General features: G+C 34.0%; 2 protein-coding genes across 3 annotated transcripts; both read left to right on the top strand.

Moving 5' to 3' along the window:
• The first annotated feature begins 998 nt into the window (after window positions 1-998).
• On the top strand, window positions 999-4,262 carry LOC108195498 (scarecrow-like protein 14). 2 transcript variants are annotated; one of them, XM_017362463.2, is made up of 3 exons: window positions 999-1,030; window positions 1,588-1,680; window positions 2,312-4,262. In XM_017362463.2, the coding sequence occupies exon 3, from the start codon at window positions 2,315-2,317 to the stop codon at window positions 3,959-3,961; it is 1,647 nt and encodes a 548-aa protein (XP_017217952.1). In that variant the 5' UTR covers window positions 999-1,030; window positions 1,588-1,680; window positions 2,312-2,314; the 3' UTR covers window positions 3,962-4,262. The 2 variants fall into 2 exon arrangements, with proteins under 2 accessions (XP_017217952.1, XP_063937050.1); XM_064080980.1 differs by having other exon boundaries at window positions 1,588-1,712.
• A 3,960-nt stretch (window positions 4,263-8,222) lies between these two features.
• LOC108196532 (mitochondrial Rho GTPase 1) lies at window positions 8,223-20,656 on the top strand. Its single transcript, XM_017363855.2, has 14 exons — window positions 8,223-8,556; window positions 8,917-9,049; window positions 9,208-9,357; window positions 10,098-10,274; window positions 10,391-10,642; window positions 12,875-12,943; window positions 13,283-13,338; window positions 13,831-13,912; window positions 14,675-14,886; window positions 15,040-15,109; window positions 17,954-18,063; window positions 19,002-19,152; window positions 19,735-19,921; window positions 20,351-20,656. Exons 1-14 carry the CDS (start codon window positions 8,348-8,350, stop codon window positions 20,419-20,421), a joined length of 1,929 nt encoding a protein of 642 aa, XP_017219344.1. The 5' UTR covers window positions 8,223-8,347; the 3' UTR covers window positions 20,422-20,656.
• Window positions 20,657-21,456: the final 800 nt, after the last annotated feature.

The raw sequence follows: 21,456 nt of genomic DNA, 5'->3' as shown, positions 1-21,456 counted from the left end.
TTGCAATTATACTTATTTGTTGATACTAATTATAAAATTTTATGTTTTTAGGGTAAGATTTATTGAAACGATAAAAAGTAATTGGATGTATTTATTTTCATATGATTTTTTAACACAACGTGAGTGATATATACACACACATATATATATATATATTAAAATTCTATTTTTATATAGCTTGTTTTTCATTTTGTTGCTTTAAAATGGCATAAACAAATATGTTATTTTTTGAAACAATAAACAAATATGTTATTATTTATATATTTAATCTGCAGTACTTTTTTTTCAGAAAAATAACAATAAGAGCTTCAGTAGTAGCTCTACTATATAATACCTGAGTGTCTTGGTACTCCTTTCAATTATCACCGCTTTGTTTCACTTTTTGATTACTTGGACAATCAAGTAATGATACTTCTTCGACAATCAAGTAATGATACTTCTTTCAATTCTCACCGCTTTGTCTCCACATACAATGAAGTAAGGTGTTAGATTCGATCCCAAATGATTTTAAATACTCAACCATGTTTCTTCAGTTGAGAAATTTCAGTTCAGCACTCTGTTACTTAGTTTTGATTACAATTTCATTTGAGATCTCGATCTTGTGAATAAGCAACATTTATTTTTTGCTTAGTTTTGATTACAACTTTGTTTTAGATTTCACCACCAACTTTTGTGAATAATCAACACTTATTTTTCAATTTTTTACAACAATATTCGTCCAGCACTCTCTCCATGTGTTAGGGTTAATTAGGTAAACCAGTTTCAAAATACTTACTCCACTGAGATCATCTACTTTTTTAACCGATATAATCTACTCTTTCCACACTCACGTTGCTTTAAAGCGAGCCCTCAACAAGCTGCATCCGACAACACTTGCTAATCTGAAGGTCGCTTTTAATCTGAAGGTAAAATGATGGTTATATTACAAACTAGACTATTTATTTTAACTATTATAATATATTATATTATATATTGTTTTGACATTTATATCTTGTTCAGGGTTGATCCTGTGGAGTTTAGCAAATTCCAAGTAAGTAAAAATGTAATTTGTTTTTTTTCTAATATTTTCTATATCCTTATTTAGCTTTCAATTCTTTTTTCATATGTGTGATATATTTGTTTTTAATATGACCATGATTCAATTTATATTAGTATGTACTCTTTATAATTTTTAATCAAAAATATATCATCAATTCATATATTATTAGAGTTTTTAAGAATTTGAAACATGTATTATTACAAATGTTTGTAAAAGAAAAACTTTTGTTTTTTTTTATTTCTTACTCTATGATCATATCAATTAAACTAAGTCAAAAAAAAATTAATCATTATTTCAGTATATAATTATATTGTTTTAGTTCATAATATATATATATTTTTTGGTCCTTTTACAAGGCAATGTATTTTGTAGGTTTTTTATTATTTTATTTTAAAGAAAAAAATATTTTTGTAAAACTTTAATACTAAGATCTACGGATGAAAACTCATTCTTGTGCACTTTTGGTAGTTGCTCACAAGGAAGATGCATAGTTCTTGAAAATGAGCATAACTATGTATTGCGATTTCATGCATGTAATTTGTAACCAGGAAGTTTTGAGAGCGGTGTTGTAAAAACGGGAATCAGACTTAATCGGTGAAGACATGAAACAAGAATTAACCGGAGCAAAGTAGTTTGGCAAGGTACGGATCACGGACTTTCACAACCAATGCCTGTGAGTATGTAAATTCTTTTCTTTTGTCCTCGATCTTATGTTTCCATAGGCTTATAGTATTAAGAAAAATAAAGACAGTTGTACTCTCAAATCTGATATCCTGTCTGCACTTACATGCATATCCAGCTAGCAACCATGCATACACTAGATCGCATAAACACAGGATAAGAAGTGCTCAACTGAAGATGACAAAAATGCAGACCTCGTTCCTTGTAGCGGACAAAAACAAACAAATTGCGAAACTTGAGGCTATTCATTTAGGATATACATGCTTGTTTCTATATCTTTGCAATCACGATTAGAATGTATTTACAGTACTTGTGATCACCCCGGGGACAAGTTGTCTTTTATTAGGTGAAAGATGACAAATTCATCTTCCAGACCTTAGCTTGCGGAATTTTCTGGAATGATTCTGATTTATCTTGTATCTTCACTGTTTGGCTATATAAACTACCTGTGATAGACTTGAATTTTAAAACATAAACCAATTACATACAGTAGTGCTAAAATATTTCATAACCTGCTCAACGAAAATTACTACTTCATACCAAATGGCTGAACAACCTGACTTGTTTCATCATGTTTTTGATTACATAAAGGACATGCTCATGGAAGACGAGGAGGATGTCGGAATGTTCAGGGAGGAGGACATCAAGGCTAAGGAGCAGTCATTTAAAGAAGTCCTCGTTCGAGAGGACCCTGATTTTACTGGTACTTCCCAAGCTCGACAGGTTAATACCTCTGCTGCTGCAGTACTGGAAACTTTGGTGGAATCCAGTCCAACGCAAAATCCAGGTAACATACTAGCGCCTCCTACTGTGTTAGTTGCCTCATCAAACGTCGAAGTCGACTACTCATTGAAAGATTCAAAGGGAAAGAAGCATTGTCATGAAGAAGCTAGCACTGCAGAGTATCTTGAAGAAACACAGAGTAAGAAACAAGTTACAAGATACTCTGAAGAAGCTAGCAATCTATCGGAAATTTTAGACAAGGTGACCCTCTGTCCTCCAGAGGAGGATATTGCTTCCCACACCGAGGAGTCGAGGCTGCAAGAATCAGTAGCTGGAGGATCAAGCGGCAAAAAGGTCCAAGACCAGAGAAAGCACGTGGTTGGTCTAAAAAGGCTTTTACACCAGTGCGCACTAGCAGCATCAAGTGGTGATGATCTGGCTGCCAAAGAAATTCTTAATAGTATTCGCCTACAATCTTCACCACACGGAGATGCTTCCCAGAGGTTAGGACATTACATGGCCAATGCTATCGAGGCAAGATTATACGGAACAGGGTCAACACTTTATGCAAACTCCTGTAGGATGATGGAAAGCTCACTTGCTGATACATTAAAAGCTTACGAGGCGTATTTTACAGCGGTTCCTTTCCAAAGGATGTCTAATATATTTGCTAATAAGGCAATATATAGACAACTTACAGGAGCAAATAAGGTTCACATTGTTGATTTTGGCATCTCATATGGGTTCCAGTGGCCATGTATTATCCAGGGCTTTTCCGCAGTTCCTGGTGGCTCACCAAATCTTCGAATTACAGGAATTGATTTTCCTGAACAGAGTCCCCTGCCATCAAACACGGTGCAAAAGACAGGGTCGAATCTAATGAATTATTGCAGGAAATTCAACGTCCCGTTTCAGTACAATTGCATGGCAAGGAAATGGGATTCAATTCAATTCGAAGATTTAAAAGTTAAAGAAGGTGAAAGACTTGTTGTCAACTGTATGTACAGTTTACGACAAGTATCAGACGAGATAGGAGAAGACAGTGGTCCAAGAGACACGGTGCTTAACTTGATTAAGAAAATCAATCCTGAAATGCTCGTCCTTGGATTTCTTAATGGCAACTACAACTCCGCCTTCTTCACAACTCGATTCCGGGAAGCCTTGTCTCATTTCTCAACTCTTTCAGACATGTTTGAGACTACTCTGGCACACGAAGAGAAAAGCAGGCTGGTACTTGAGCAAGCAATGCTGGCAAAAGCTGCCATGAACGTAATTGCTTGCGAAGGAGCAGCCCGGGTTGAAAGGCCAGAGAGATACAAGAGATGGATACCCCGGATCATGAAAGCTGGTTTTGTGCAGATACCTTTGCCAAAGGAGATCTTGGAAGAAATCGAAGCAAAGGTGAGGCTGCAATACCACCAGAAGTTTTTTGTCCGCGAGGAAAACAACTGGATGGTTCAAGGATGGAATGGACGAGTGCTCTATGGTCTGTCCTTGTGGAAGCCGGTGAACCAGTGAATAATACATTTTACAGTACACTGTACAGAGATAATTTTAGCAGATACATGAATTGTACCTTAAAATTTTTGAAGATTCCTGCAATAACATTACCAGTCGAACTTAGTGTTTAAACTCTCCGTGATCAAAGCCATTCATCATAGAATGAATACAGATATTCTAAATTTTATTCCTATTTCATTCGGAAAGAACTAAAATGCGTATTTTTTAGACACCCCAGCCAGTACCAGTCTGAGGTCCAATTTTGACACGTAAATATTATACTCAAAATTCAATATGGACCTGATTGTATAGGTTGGGCTCATCCGAAGCCGGAGATCGAAGACATGACTGTGGGATGCCGGTTGGAACAAGAGCGGGTCGATTAATATTGGGCGTGCCTAGCTTGGTGGGTGTCCCAGGAAGGCCTCCATCTTGGGTGCGTCCTAGTTAGAGTAGGAAATTGAGTTCCTTTAGCAGAATTATGAAATGATTTGCACAAAGAATTGAAGGGTTTTTTAGCAAAAAAAAAAAGAATTGAAGGGTGGGAGATGTCATTTTCACGCTCATGAGGACCCATATGGGTGTAGATGGAGTCTATCATCAATATTTGAAGACCTTATTCTATAATTTGGTGAGTCATCCTCTCTTGGGGAATAGTGGAAGGAAATTGGAGAAGGCGTTGTTTGTTTTGTATTCTAGTGGGAGCAGTGGAAGGAAATTGGAGAAGGCGTTGTTTTGTATTGTAGTGGGTCGTCCTCGCTATGGAGCTCGTAGGATCTTCTCGAAAACATCTTGTGGGAGGCCTTGCTCTGAAGTATAATGGATTGTCCTCATCTGGAAGCAGGGGTGCGCCCTGACATTTGAGGTAAGTCATGGAGCGGCAGTTGTGTTGAGTTTGGGAAATTCCAAGCTCGAGTATGATTCAAAATCCCTGGAACGACCAACACGCTAACCTTGTCCGGAGGCAGGAGCGTCCGCGGGCAATATAGTTTACAAGAAAGTGACGAATTCCGCTTAAAATCAGATGCTTCCTACTCATTGAAATTACACACCTAGAGGGGGGTGAATAGGTGTTATGGTTAATATGACCGATTTTTAATGTTACCGAATAGTTAAACTGTCACAGACAGCTTGCTGTTAAGTTTCAGAGTAAACAGTCAGCTAGCTAACAATGCAGATGCAATGCAAAACAGATATATCAGTAAGCTAGCAACACAGAGAATTTTAGCCAGGTTCGACCCCTAACCCTATTGGTCTACGTCCTGGTCCCCTACCAACTGGTAAGAGATTATATTATTAATCAATAATGTTAACAATTACAAGATTCAATAATATAACTCCCTTTAACCCTTGTTCCTGTGAACAGCTTGCTGAAACCCCTGAACCACGAACCAAAAGCTCTCCAAGACCTATACTTCCCAAGTATACTCTTCTAGCTAACTAGTCCCCTTGTTCCCTTGTTTCACAAGCTGGATACACAGCAACAAACCTTTACACTTTGAACAATACAATGTATAAGTGTAATACAACCGAAACTATGAACTCAATATAAATATATAATCAAATATAAGTACAAGAGCTCAAGAGAAGATTTTGCAATGAAAGTATGTTGTATATCAGAAAGCTTGAAGTGTGTTCTTGTTGATGAAAACAGAAACCACACTCAAGTATTTATACACAAAGATCCAACGGTCAAATTGCTAACAAATTCTAACGTTCTTGTTCCAACCGAACTCACGTATAATTTGTTCCCAATATGAACGTTTAATCTCGTGAAGTTTACTGAGTAAAACAATTCTAAACGTTGTGTACATATATCAGTAAACGTTTATATTAAAACCACCTTTTAGAAATCAAATAGGAGTTTAAAGAGATAAGAATGAAGTAGAGATAAACTCCCCTATAAGTTAGGAAATCGTTTTTGTTTAAAACTCTTATTTAAAAACTGAGCTCTAATATTTATATAAGTCATATATAAATATTAAAGTCCTTACAAATCGATCCCTAATAAATCTCCATGATTTTAAGACTTCATCTTTATCCGCTTGCTTTCCTGTCAGTATGTTGTGAGCCTGCTGATAGTCTGTGAACTTCCTTGTAAGCTTGCTGACAGTGAACTATCATACTTAAAACCTGAAAACTGTTAGCACAGATATATTTCTTTGATAGCTCGCTAACAAGCATCAGTTTTATGCTATTAGCTTGCTGGCAGTGTGATCATCAAAACCTTGAGAGTATCAATCCTTATCTTAATAACAACAATAATAATAATATTGTGCCTCTGATTAGTGCGCCTATAGAAAATACCGCTAGCCTTCTCATTACTAGACTATCACTAATGCTGTCACCCTAGATAAACCGCTGCCGTAGCACTGGTGCACATACTCCACCCAATATTCATTAACATAGATGTGTGTCAACCCAATTTTTGGGCACGACGTGTGTCAACCCGATCCCAACTTCTCAACCCAATATTCATGTCATACCTCAAGTAAGGGCTATTAACATAGATTTTTTGAAGTGACAAATCATGAAGGAGGAAAGGTGACATGCCGAATCAAGTCCTCCCTCCCTTCTCAGAAGTCATAGAGGCTCTCTTGCCCCCGAACTACAAGAACACGACTTCATACTTGAAGTTTCATAATAATTTTGATGTGTGGAATTTTTAGGAAGATTTAACATTGAGATGGAGTCTGTCAAATCCCTGGCCTAGTGAAATGTCGACTTTTGGTAGCTACTTTCAGAGATAAAGCCAACAAATGATTTCGCAAGTTGGATCCTGGATCCATCACCACCTTGGATCAAATACATATATTGTTCCTGGTTCAGTTCCAAGCTATTGTCAAATATGCTCTATCTTTCACAATCTTGGCCAAAATCATGCATACTTTAAGCGCTTCAATGTAGAATCTCCGGTGCCAAGAGAGCAAAGAGTTTTTGAGTAGCGGGTTAAGAGCAGGAACATACTTTTAAAAGCACTTGCAAGGTGCTCCAAGGTCCTTAGAGCATCTCCAACGGTCCTCCTAAATCATTCCTTATAAAATGATATAAAATGTGACTCTTAGTAATACATCGGAAAACGTGAGAACTCCAATGCTACTCTTTATAGTTAGCTCCTAAGTCACATTTTATATTTATTTTATTTATTTATTTTATTTAATTTATATAAATGGAAGGAAAAAGTTAACTAAAAGAGAGAGAAGATTGGAATGAAAAATAATATTATATTGAATTAAGAGCTATAGATTTAGGAGCTTGTTTAGAGAACTCCTTGGAGTTGCTCTTACATATCTATATACATGTGAAAAAGCTTACAAGAACGTGCAGTAGTCTCTGGCCAAAAATAATAAGAATGAGTTTCAAAGTTACTCGAGGAACAATAGCAAGGTATTTGGTCGATTCCCCGATTCTAATTATACATCCAGATTCCAGAGGTAGAAGCCCGTACACGGTCAACCCCACTGCCCATTACTCTATCCTTTCTTATTTTACTTGTCCATTTTGATTTCTAGTTAAATCGACTAATTTTTGATTAAAAATTACAAATTATTTATTTATTATTTTAAAATTTTGAAAATTATATATTAAATTAGATTAAATATACTTTTCAATGATATAATTTTTGTTATTTTTTACCAATTACTTAATACATTAAATTTCAGTCAAATTATAATCAATTTGATTAGTCAAAAGTCAAAGTAGACATGTAAAAGAGGACGGAGTTGTATGGTTAAAACTAAGTCAAAAATTATTGATTGGATAGTTGTATGATGTGATGGACTATATATTTTAATGCAACCGTCAAAAACTAATTAATATCTGACAAAAAAATATATATCGACAAAAAATTGAAATATATTTCAATTAAATTAAAATATTGATCGAAATACAGGATATTTGTGTGTCAAATGCCTGACCAAATTTTCAATCTTTTTGATTTAGTAATTAGTAATACCGTGTATATTTTATTTTAATTTTAGTGGGTTTATATTTTAAACTAATGTTGTAATACATTTTCACCTTATTCTATTTGATAAAACAAAATATTCACAAAATTTATGAAATAAAAATAAAAATAGCACACTACCTTACTTGTATTGTGTTACAAATTGAATCAAAATCTATGGATGAAAATAGTATTTTATTTTGAAAGAATTTTCATATATAAAATATATTTCAATTAAGTATTCTAAAAAAATATTCTTTCTTTTATAAAATTATTCATTTATTTAAATATTAATTTTTTCGAAATATGTCCGAGGAAAATAAAGAAAGCCTGGGCACCACATTTCCTTTGATGTATGTCTTCTTAGAAAGAGGCTATACTAGGGTTTTTGGTACTGTATAATCAATTACAGTAAATCCCAATTGAGCTTAGCTGAATCCTTGGGTTTGTAATCTTCAATGGCTGGAGGTGTTTCTGATAAAACTAGCTCAAAAGGCGTTCGTATCGTCGTCGCCGGTGATAAAGGCACCGGTAAATCTAGTTTGATTGTCACCGCCGTTGCTGATACATTTCCGGCCAATGTCCCCCCGGTGTTGCCGCCCACCAGTTTGCCTGTCGATATCTACCCTGAGAAAGTTCCTGTTACTATTATCGATACTGCTTCCCGGTCTCTCTCTCTCCCTCTCCCTCTCTCTCTATCTATGTCTCACTCTAATTATCCTTGATATCAACAAACTAGTTGCTATGTTCTGTGCTAATATATATTGCTTTGTGTATATATATTCCTGATATTAGTTGGCTACATGAATATCTCAAGCTGACTAATTTTATGTGCTTATGTTTTGTAATTGCACAATTGTATAGACACTGAAATGAATGCTTCTGCCAAACTGTTAACGAATAAAAAAGGAACAGAATCAGTTTGTTATACATCTACGTTATGTGTGTGGTTGTTATTGCTTTCGGTGTCCTATTTTTTTTTTTTTTTTTCACGTCTTCTGAGTCTGCTGCAATTGCTGATTCACAGTGCAGAGACTAGAGGCAAGCTCGCAGAAGAGTTGAAGAAAGCTGATGCTGTGGTGTTAACTTATGCTTGTGATAAGCCTTCGACTCTTGATCGCATCAGTACTTTCTGGCTTCCTGAATTACGACGCTTAGAGGTTGTACATAACTTTGTATATCACGTTGGCTGTAATTTTATAATTCTTTAGATAAGAACATTATCGGAGTGATAGCTCAGAAGCATTTCAAGAAAGCATTTGTGAGATTATGTTATTTTATAAATTGTTTTGATGATGAAGGATGCATATTTGTGCAGGTAAGGGTGCCAGTTATAGTAGTAGGTTGTAAGCTGGATTTACGGGATGAACAACATGCTGTTAGTCTAGAACAGGTGATGTCCCCCATTATGCAACAGTTTCGGGAGATCGAGACTTGCATTGAATGTTCTGCACTGAACCATATTCAGGTACATTTTGTTCCCTCTTTCTTGTATCAGCTCTAGTTGCACCATTCACGGGTATGGAACTGATGTCTTGTTGTTGCTTATCATGTTAATTTGTTTATCAAAGCTGGATTTCACCTACGTAAAATAAGCTAATTTGAATTTGTAATCCTTTTGAGTTATAAATGATTTTCACAAACATTTTTATTTATTTAATATCCTTAATTTGTATTTTACCATAGTTCGCTTTTAATGTCAGGCATATGTAAGCTAAACTTTAGAAATGTTTAATGGCGTCCAACACTTTTTCCATCTTTTAACAGTAATATGTCTCCCACCATGCTACTACAAGAACAAGTGCATTGTTGAACTGCTTAAGGCTTTAAGCTATATAATTCACTTATACATGGCTTCCACGGGGTTTCTGGACAATCATATATTAGGTGCCAACTTACACTGAAGCTTCCCGTCGCAACTACCATTACTATGTCACTGGAGTTTTGTTGTTAATAGTCTTATTAGATTTAACAGAGCTGATTTAACTAGTGTTTCTACTAGTAGAAACATGCATGCACGCATTTAAGTTATTTTCATCATACCCTTTGTAATTAATTAACTTAATGTTTGTATAAGGTTATTGATTTTGAAGATGCTTTTGATCATATTGTGGTTTCAAAGAGAAATGGCTTTTAATTTTAGTTTAAGCAATTTAATGGTTCTCTTAAGAATTGTAATAAACTACAACTTTGGTGAACTTTTTGCAGATTCCTGAGGTTTTCTACTATTCTCAGAAAGCAGTGCTTCATCCAACAGCTCCATTATTTGATCAGGAAGCACAAACATTGAAACCTCGATGCATTAGGGCTTTAAAAAGAATTTTTATTATATGTGACCAGGACAAAGATGGTGCTCTTAGTGACGCAGAGCTGAATGATTTTCAGGTCTATATTACTTTATGATGTGCTGCATTAAAGCCTTTATAGGTATTTTGTATTTTTTTTCCAGAACCTGTATTGCATGCAAGACTTCTGAATTATTTAATGATGAACTGGAACAGGTCAAGTGTTTTAATGCTCCTTTGCAACCTTCTGAAATAGTTGGTGTCAAGAGGGTTGTGCAAGAAAAATTGCCAGAAGGCGTCAATGATCATGGTCTTACTTTGACAGGCTTTCTCTTTCTCCATGCACTATTCATAGAGAAGGGCCGGTTAGAGACAACATGGACTGTCCTTAGGAAATTTGGTTACAATAATGACATCAGACTTGATGCAGATCAACTTCCACCTCCAATAAAAAAGATTCCTGATCAGGTGACTGTTATCTTTACGATCTTGAACTATTTTTAGTAAAAGATTATTCTTATTCCTTTTCTGTTCTGTGGAAATTGCATAGTTCTTATTGTTGTGATGATAATAAGCCATCTACTTTTAAATGGTTCACTATATGAGACCCTCGACATGTGCTGCCACCTGCCAATCTGTGCTATATAAGCAATCAGAGTTATTGATACTATATTTTATTGGATTAGAAGGTTGGTAGTTGTATGCATCTATTTAAATGCAACGATTACATATTCTCTTTATCGCAGGTAGACGTGACTTATGTGAGTAGTGAAGATAATACTAGAAATCGCTCCTATGAATTTCTGTAGAGGCTCCCTCCCTAGATTTAGACCATCCCTCCCTAGATTTAGACCACATAATATAAACTAATATAAAAGTCTTCTTAATGTGGGCTTTGCACATTAAACTCTTGATGATTTTCGAATCAAAGATGTGATTTTGAAGGGTGTATTCAACCGGGATTCATGAAATCCAGGTGTATTCAACTTGAATTTTAAAATATGTGTCAGAATCTTGAGGTATTCAATTAGGATTTTAAGGTATGCTACAAAATCTGGTGGAATTTAATTAGGATTTTATATTATGCTTAAATATCCGATGGTATTTGATTGAGATTATTTAAAATCCATTAAAATTTGATGGTATTTAAATGCTGATGGATTTTTTTGGACTTAAAAAAATGATGGATTTTGTGAAATTGTTCAGTTTATTTTATGCATTTTGAAATCCCATTATAATCCTCGGAATTTTGAAGCATTGTACTAAAATCCCAAGGATTCTACATCAACTTTGCGACATTCAATCTATAATCCGCATAAAATCAAAATCAAATACAATCCATTAAAATCCATAGATTATATATAATGCATTAAAATCCCAGTTGGATATACCCCTAGTTTGTCAAATCCAACCACCGTAATCTTAGTCGAGTTTAGTGGGGCAATATTCTTCAGACTAACTAAAATATTGATGGCAGCTTTGGGAACATGGCTGTCAGCACAGATTAAGCTAATCTTTTCTTTCTTTTGTGCAATATAAATTCTTAGAATATATGTTGTACTAACACCTTCAAACGAAATAAAAGTCTGCATCTTGATTCCACTTTTTTTATCTTGTCAGAGCAAGTCCAATGCAATGCCAAAAGTGGTGCCATTGCCATAATTTGGCACCAAATGCAAAAAAAACAAACTTTAAAGGGGTTGTAAATCTGGATGCAAATATGCATAAATGCATACTTGGTGCCATATTTGCTTCTAAGGATGGATTCAAGCATCTTTGCCACATCTTCATTTAACTAAAATAGGAGGGAAATAATTAATGCATCTACCATCTAGAATCGGAGTGAAAGCTAAAAGTTAAAAAGGTAGTTATGTTTGGAACTAATTTATACATCTAGCATTGGAGGTAAGCTTTATTTTGGCACCAAAAAGCGCCTTACGATGCCATATTATAGGCTTATAGCAATGGCCACAGTTATATTGCATCTAACATTGGATTTGCTCTCATGGATGGTGAATAGCAGTGATCAAGCAGTTGTACATTGCTACAATAAACTTTGATCTTATCTTACTGACTATAATGCTTGTTATGTAGTTAGGATTCAACTAAATAACCATTACAAACTACCTAAACTTGGCTGTTTCACTTTTTTGTTGAAAGTAGTTTCCTGCTACATCCATCTGTGTTAAACTCCTTTATTTTATAAAGTTTTTGCCAAGCTATATGCTAGTAATCTCAAGATTTTTTTCTACCTTCAGCGAAAGTGGCCAATGCATCTTTAATAGTTGCCTTGTAAAAAGTGTAGCTTCTTAAAATGATAAAATCTGATTGAGGAGTGGAGAAACTGAAGAATACATCTGTAATGATAAAACTAGTCCAGTTACCTGTCTGGTACATGTTTAAGACAGATGCTGGCAATTGTACAAAACCAGCACATAGAAACTCAATAATATGTCTGCTGGTCATTTGAAAAGTCCTCAACATGCTACTGTGTGATGTTCAGTTCATCCCATTAATTGAGAGTTTGCAAAATGAATCTTGTTCAACTTAAACATTTAATTTAGTAATATGTATTTTTGCTTATTTTAAATTTACACACTCTAATTGCAGGTAGTTCCCTTTTTTCTGTACCAATTCCACTCTGGCTACCAGGTGTAATTGTTTTTAATCGATAACAGATGCTTATTTGTCTTTCTCTAGACTGTGGAGCTGACAGATGAAGCTATTGATTTTCTCAAAGAGACCTTTGCCACATATGACACTGATAGTGTAAGTTATGACTCTTCATTATTTGTTGACCCTCTAATATATGCTACTCTTATATTCCTTTTGAACTAGTAATGACAAACTCCTATACTGTGTTGATGTTGTCATGAGTATGGTGTGTAATAGGTAAATGATACAATGATAATTTGAGAATGCTACGAAGTAAGATGGTTCTTATAACTTGTAACTTCAAACTAAATAAAATGCTGATAAGGCACTTAAAATTTGTATTTATTAATCGGGATATATATTTGAAAGTAGGCTGGTTCTGTATCCTATATTTTATATCTGGGTATCTTTTTATAAACATCTTTCACTTAAATGCAATTTGTTTTTTGTCAGGATGGGTCTCTTCGCACTGTTGAGCTTGAGGATATTTTTTCTACTGCTCCTGAAAGGTGATTTAGTTTCTAGTTTCACCTACATTGTAGTAGGAGTTACTTTTGAAAAATATGTTGCATTTCTGTTTACAAAATATAAGCGTGGATGAATTTTTGTATTTTATTTTATTTTATGTTTTCTTTAATAGTTATGGCATGACTGCTTGGTATATATCATTGCATGTAGCTATTAACATGGATCCTTCAAAATATCCAGGGTAACAAGTTTAATTTGCTCAAATCTTTAAATTACCTGTGGAAAAGAGTATTCAAAATGTAAAGTCTCTGTGTTTTGAATAGGTATTTGTAGTTGCTTTATATATTTATTTTATGTTATGCATCAAGTTGCTAATATTGCTCAAGATTTTAGTATGTATCTAATGTTACTATTTTAAAATATTAGTCAAATTGTCTACAATCATGTGGTACAAGCAATTTATGAAAATTATGTATATTTTTGTTAAAACAGCATACTTACAGAGTTCCATTAATTACTTCTTTGGCATGCAGTCCTTGGAGTGAAGCTCCATACGAAGATGCTGTGGAGAGGACTGCTTTGGGAGGGCTTTCACTTGATGGGTTTTTATCCGAGGTTTGATATTTTTGTGATTATTCTCTATTTTTCATGATATCTGTTTTCTTGCAATATTGATGTATTACATGATAAGTCTCGCTAAAGTTTTTAGTACATTTCTACATAAAATCTGCATTTTGAAATTTGAATGGATAGGCTTTTAGAACTTTTTTATATATCGTAATTGTAGTTAAAGTCTGAACTTTTGAGCTGTTAAAATACAAAATTGATTACTGGTTGTTTTCTTGTTACATATAAGTAATATTGCTGCTAGTTGAGAAAACTAGTTATTTAGTTTCAGTTTGTTAAATTTATATATGAGATGTTAACATAACAATTTAGGTTGTCAGTTCTGTTGAAGCTTAAATCTTACATATCCTTCACTGCAATCTAGTTGGAGTAAACTCACTTTCATCATTTTTGCTACTTTGCTTCTTTCCCCTATATTGCATCATGAAAGTTGTCCATATAGTTGTGAAAACAAAATTTGTCTTTTTTTCTATTGCCAAGTTGCTGCATGTCTTACTATTTACTAGCACCAATAGGATTTCTGATATATGTGCATGTCTGCATCAATTCCTGACTGATGCATATAGATTTTCATACTCAACTTAGTCGGGAATCACCAAATCACGACTTGCTGATGTAGCAGCATAACTAGGATACAATAAAATTTCATGTACATATAAGACTCATGTTTGTTTGTGTATGTGTTCTAAATCTTTTTATGTCCTTCGTAACTACTACTGTTAGCTCTCATGAATAACTTTTGGTGTGTAGTGGGCCCTTATGACAGTTCGGGACCCTATTTATAGTGTGGAGAACCTTATATATATTGGCTATGCTGGCGATCCTTCTTCTGCCATCCGTGTCACTAGACGAAGACGTATAGATCGCAAAAAGAAGCAGTCGGACAGAAATGTTTTCCAGTGCTTTGTCTTTGGTCCAAAAGAAGCCGGAAAGTCTGCATTATTGAATTCTCTTATTGGAAGGTGACTTCTTGAATACTTGTACTCTTGCAAATTCTGTAGAACATATATTTTGCAACATGAAATGTTTTTGTGGCAACTAGATTAAATGTGATTGTAATGACAAACGGTAATGTTTACTTGAATTTGTTGCCTGTTGCCTGATAAAAATTGCAGGCCATTCTCTGATGGCTATGTTCCGACAACAGAGGAACATTTTGCAGTTAATACAGTAGACCAACCTGCGGTAAGTTATTCTACCCTTTTCGTGTTAAACAGAAAGTGAGGAAGACAATTCTGATTGTGCAAAAGCTATCAAAATATTAGAAGTAGTTTATGCTAAATTCTTCTCATGGCGTGAATTAGTGATTTTTTTACTTTCAAAATAATTGTTTTGTTCATTTGAATTTGCATGCCAGGACTTGGAAGTAGTTACTTAAGAAGTGTTACAAAGTTATAACTTCGAAATTGAGTTTTATAAAGTATGATACTATATTGAGTAGGATACAGTAAATGACATTTAAAAACAGAGAGGGGGGGGGGGGGGGGGATTTGAATTCTGGAAGTGATGCAAAGGTGATCTTAAAGGAGGAGTGACTACCCAAAAATGGGAAAGTAGCCAATCAGCTTTAGTGGATGTGTTCATTATCTGTTTAATTTTCTGAAGCATTGTTATACATTGTTCTGAAATCCAAGATAGCCATTTCTCTCATCGTCATAATGTAGGATCTTGCTAGTCAAATGAATTAAATTAAAAAGTTCAGTTTTTCTTTTCTGGATGGTGTGGTAGAGTTTACCTACTTATTATACTGGTAACCAGGGCTGAACCTACATCTCCATGTAACATAATAACATATCTTATCTTTCTCAAAATTTCTAGAGAAACTTGCTTCTCCTAATAAAGTCAAGTCAGGTCCATATAACACCATTTAGTTCATTATAGTCTCAACTATTACCAATTCTGTGTTGAGTAATCAGAAAAAACCTTGTAGAGCTGCATTGAGGACTCAACAAAACCTCCTTGATCTGCAACTGTACCACACAATTAATGCTTATGATGTTGATGCCTCTGCCATTTGTATTTTATTGATGTGACGCGGAACGGAAAATTAGATTATTGGCTTGTATATGCTTTATATTACTAGTTAGGAATAGATCTAATTATAATTTTCCTTAAAGTTATATTATATATTGTTAGTAAAAAATTCTAGAGAGAATAAGAAGAGGATTTGTTTTGCTTTATTAAGAAGATTGTACTTGTGGCCAAGTTCACGGTTTCAATCCTACTATTCATGTTTACCATATTTATCCGGCTAAAACACACAACAGCCATTCAAGTTTACACCAATGTGCATGTCAACCCTCAAAGTTCAAAAATATTCGGTCCAGCCACCGAAGTTACAAGAATATAAGTGCTAGCCACATGAGACAGAGAGTGCATGGCACACTCCCTGCCTGAGAGTATACTGACATATACTCCCACAGATGGACGTACCTTTCCCTTCTTCCTTTCACCGTGACGGTGTGACCGTATTATCGCCTCCATAGTACTCCCTTCGTCCCATTTTATGTGATTTCATTTATTTTTTGGGACGTCCCAAAAAGAATGAACCTATAATACTTACTATTTTTGAACACTACTTTTCACTATTACACCTACTACCTCTATATTTTATACTCTCTTTTTATTAAATAAACACTATTACACTCACTACTTTCCTCCACCATTTCAAATCTATTATTAAATATTGATGGGTCCCATCACTTTACCCACTTTTCAACTACATTTACTACCTTTTTCTTAATCTCCGTGAAAGTCAAACCAGTTCATATAAATTGGGACGGAGGGAGTACTATGCAGCAACACCTATTATTCTTTTTAAAACAAGTGCACCCAATATTATTCATTAATAAATTTTTTTTGAGCGCCTTTGATATATTTTTGGTATATTTATATGTTAGTATTTTATTTTAAATTTAAATATTATTTATTAAATTATTTTTTGAGCCTCTTGTATTGATTTGTTAAATAATTTTAGTAAAATAATTAATATATAATTTTTATTTTTTATCACAAATTATATATTATAATTATTATTTATTTTTGTGTTAAATAAATTAATATATTTAACATAAAAAATAAACAAGACTCACGATCTACATGTATTGTTAAAAGTTTTTCGTTTCAAGTTCTAATTTAATTTAAAATAAAACATATATATGTGATATGTATCTTATTAATAAAAGTGCCCATATTTAAATTTACACATGACCTCTTTTTAATCGAGCCGGGTCCGCCAATAATCATAAATATCCTTCTTAAATAATATTTTAGTTCATAATCCGTGTTATACTTTTATGTGATTTATAATATTTATTATTTTATTAAAATGATTTTAATATATATATTTTTTAATGAAAAGGTTATTCAAGAATAATATATATTTTTTAACAAAAAGATTTTATAACTAAAAAGTAAATGTGTTTGATTTTATAATTATAAAATAAACGTGTTTGATTTAAAATAAAATCATCGAGTGTGTTAAATTAATTTTTTTTGATTTATTATAAATTATAATAATGATTAACTTTTAAAAAATAATTTATAAATGGAATGTTACGATATTCTCTTAGGACCAAGCTTGATGCTTTTATTTGATTGTACTGATAATATACGCTGCTGGATTTTGCAAAATAAAAACACAAAATCTACACACAAATTTCGAATGATATGCTGTATAATAGAACTGAAATGAGTAAAAGGACTGAGATGGAGGAGTAAACAACTGAGAGCATCAGAAATCCCCTAATGAGTCATGCATAGTGTGGGAGTATATGTCAGTGTACTCTCAGGCAGGGAGTGTGCCATGCACTCTCTGTCTCATGTGGCTAGCCCTTACATTCTTGTAACTTCGGTGGCTGGACCGAACATTTTTGAATTTTGAGGGTTGACATGCATACTGGTGTTAACTTGAATGGCTGTTATGTGTTTTAACCTATTTATCCTTGTTTTAATTCTTGCCCTCCATCACTACTTGTGCTAAAATGCTACAGAAGGACTTCCGTTTAGATGATATGTTTTTGCCCACAGGGAAAGAAAACTCTTATTATGCGAGAAATTCCTGAAGAGTTAGTCGGGCAACTGCTTTCTACCAAAGATGCCTTGGCTGCCTGTGATATAGCTGTTTTTGTTTATGACAGGTAGCTAAATCTTCAAATCACGTTATTATAAATAAGAAAGTTATTATATGATCTTTACTTCACTAGAGAAAACTTGATATCTTTGGTCTAATATCCCTACTTGAGGCCAAAGTCACCTGTGTGGTGCATTCAAGTATCAGTTGCTCTTTCCTGATTTTGGGCTTTCATAAGTAATTCAACTTGCTTTAAATTTGATGACCTCCTGACTAATACTTCAGAATAATAGGACCTGAAAAAATTTACCTAAAGCTTATGTCAGATTTTCAAACTAATATGAAAGAATTGACCTAAAGCTTATGTAAGAGGATGAAGTTATCCGCATTTTTAGAGAGACTGGGAAATGTATGTCAGGCATCACACGATTCAAAACTTGGTCCAGTATAGAAAATGTAATTCAATGTGAAATTAGATAATATATCTGCAGTTCTTATGAGTATGCATCTGCTAGCAGCTTAAGTGGTAGATAATTAGTTTATATGCTTAGACGAGGAAGAAAGTGATCAAAACGCACTATTTTTCACTGATAAGAATTACTTGAGTTCTAATAGTACCTTGATACCTTCCCTAAAACTATTTTTTCAAGTATTTATATATCAATCAAAGTTTTATAACGAATAGCAATATTAGCCTCATTTGGCTTATTGATCAGAAATGAGTCACACATTTTTGAAAAAAAGCACGTAAATATGTTCTTTTTTCTGAAAATAAGTACTTATTTCTGCAAATAAGAAATATTAGCGCCGCATAAATATTTAACTTTAAAAAAATAATATATACAGATAATTTATTTTCTCGAAATTAGTCCTTATTTTCAAAAATAATTTCACCCAAAGACCCCCATTGATATAATTCAGACCTTTCATGCTTCAGATCCTAACTATGTAGAACTTTGTTTTATTACTATGGAATCTAATATGTTTTTACCTTTTCTCTATAAGTTCTTATGAGCAATCATGGAGGAGGACAACTGAATTGCTTATAAAAGTAGCCAGTCATGGAGAAACTACTGGTTATGAGGTGCCATGCCTGATAGTTGCCGCTAAAGATGATCTGGAGCCCCATATGGACGCACTGCAAGATTCAACTAGGGTATCTTTTATTTTTTTACTGTTAAATTCTTTACTTGCAAGATGCTGTAAAGTATATACTGGCTCATCTCTCCAGACTCCAAGCTATATAATTACACAAAGAAACACACAGAATGTATTTCTACTTCATATTTTTGTTGATAATTGGGTGAGCTTTGATGAGTTATTGTTCTAAAAGAGGAAAATCTCCACGAGTATACCTTATAAGGCCATCTCGACATGAAATGCACTAGAAAATATGAATCTCAGTACTATATTACTGCACTTAGGGGTACAGAGCTATGAGAATAGGACTGAATCCTGTCTAAAACATGAAAATCTTGCCCCAACCCCGGGAAATAATATAAGATATATCATAGAATCGGGAGTATGAACAGTGTAATAGTGAAGTATATGCTGGCAATAAAGATAAGTAATTGTTAAAATCTTTCCATTCTAAACTAATGAACTTGTAAAGTATAAATGAAGAACTAGTGTAATAAAGTATGAAGGGAATATAATGTGAGTTATTTCTGTTAGTTCCAAGTTGCTGGTTGATTTGACCATCTAAAGTCTAAATAGTTTGTTATTTTGGCTATTATAGGTCAGTCAGAATATGGGGATCGATGCACCTATACCAATCAGCACAAAGTTGGGTGATTATAATAATGTATTCAGAAGAATCACTGCTGCCGCAGAGCACCCTCATCTAAGCATTCCTGAAACTGATGCTGGCAAGAGCCGCAAGCAGTACCATCGGATTATTAATCGCTCCCTTGTGTTTGTATCAGGTATATGTTACTGTTTTTCTAGTAGTTGAAATTCTCCTGTCATCTACAACCTGTGGGCTATAATTCTTTCCCAGTCGTAAGTGAATGCTTAATTGTACTAAATCATTAGATGACCTTGTGTGGAGAACACTGACAGCTTCGTCAACATTCCTTTTCACATATTGATTTATAAAATCCATTATTAGCTGAATAGACCAATGATACTTTTGGGTTTACGTGGACTCCCCGATTTTGACCCATTTTCATTGACCTTACTGCTATATATATATATATTATCTTGCAACTTTGTGACGTTATACTTGAAAAGAAACATATATGCTTTTGTTCTTGCTTAGTCCAAGTATGGTGCCATTACTTATTTTGCATAATAGACATTTATATCTATCTTGCGAAATTTGATAGTAGCAATAATTGTATTGTTCATTGCAGTTGGAGCTGCAGTAACCCTTGCTGGGTTGGCTGCGTACCGCATATATGCTGCAAGGAAAAACTCAAGTTAAAGATGACATAATTTATCTCTGCATCTTGCCTAAAGAAATGTGATGAAGTATGGGGCTTCAGCTTCAGTGTTATCATGCTTTCATGTACTCCTTTTCTTGTCGGAGTAAAAACCATAGATGTAGCTTTCTTCTTTTTCGTCAAGTGTATGCATCTAATGGCCTAATGCGAGTCTGTAATATTTATAGCTATTTTTACCCTGCAAAGTTAATGAAATTGCTTTGGGCGGAAGGGTCATCACAGCTTTCCTATGCTTTGTATTTCTTGCAGTTGTAGGTTTTAATTACAAACTTACAATTACTTAAGTTAGTAGCAGCAGCAGTTGCAGTAGGATTAATTACCATCCACAATTAATGATATAAATTGCGCCGTTTTGGGTGGTGGTGGTAGGGGATGGCATATTCGGATCATGTTTTCGGTGTCATTGGGTTTTGTGGACATGGGGGATCAGGAGAGGCATACTTTGCTAATGCGGCCGAGAGGTCGTGGAACAACCTGTATGTGCTGTGCAAATCGCATGCTTAAAAGCAAACGTAGATGGTAATAAAAAAAGAGAGGTCAAACGAGGGTAGAAAAATGTGACAGGGAGCAAGTTGACACGTTAATTTGTACCCGTGAGAAAGCCCGGCGTTGATTTGGGGACTGATTGATTTCTGATTAATTTTAAAAAATTTAAAAACTAATTTAATTAATTTAAAATAAAAAATTGTTTTTGTAATAACATGTGATAGTTATTGATTTAATCTTTGTTGTTTAAAATAAATTGTTGAAGGATAAAATTATGATTTTTTATAATTATTTTGACAACAAAATTATTTTCTGTGCAGTAGTCAAATCCATCCTCCTGACACGATTCCAAAAATGGATTTTCCTAAAAAATGGATTTTCCTAAAACATAATGAGCATCGTGTCTAAAAATAGATTTTCCTAAAACATGATGAGCATTGTGTTTTTTTTTTCTTTTTTTAAAGTTTTGAGAAAGATTGTTACGCACTTTTATAATGGAGATAGCTTCTTTTAAGAAAATAAATTCATTT

The sequence above is a fragment of the Daucus carota genome, chromosome 7, assembly GCF_001625215.2.
Source record: "Daucus carota subsp. sativus chromosome 7, DH1 v3.0, whole genome shotgun sequence".
Lineage (NCBI taxonomy): Eukaryota > Viridiplantae > Streptophyta > Magnoliopsida > Apiales > Apiaceae > Daucus > Daucus carota.
The sequence above is the reverse complement of the archived record's forward strand: the minus strand, read 5'-3'. Positions and strand labels throughout refer to the sequence as shown.

What these genes read in the sequence shown, in the direction of transcription:
- LOC108196532 (XM_017363855.2), top strand. Translation starts at nt 8,348, where the DNA reads ATGGCTGGAGGTGTTTCTGATAAAACTAGCTCAAAAGGCGTTCGTATC. An exon ending in ATTATCGATACTGCTTCCCG is followed by an intron (nt 8,557 to 8,916) that starts GTCTCTCTCTCT and finishes GCTGATTCACAG; the next exon opens with TGCAGAGACTAGAGGCAAGC. An exon ending in ATACAGTAGACCAACCTGCG is followed by an intron (nt 15,110 to 17,953) that starts GTAAGTTATTCT and finishes TTTTGCCCACAG; the next exon opens with GGAAAGAAAACTCTTATTAT.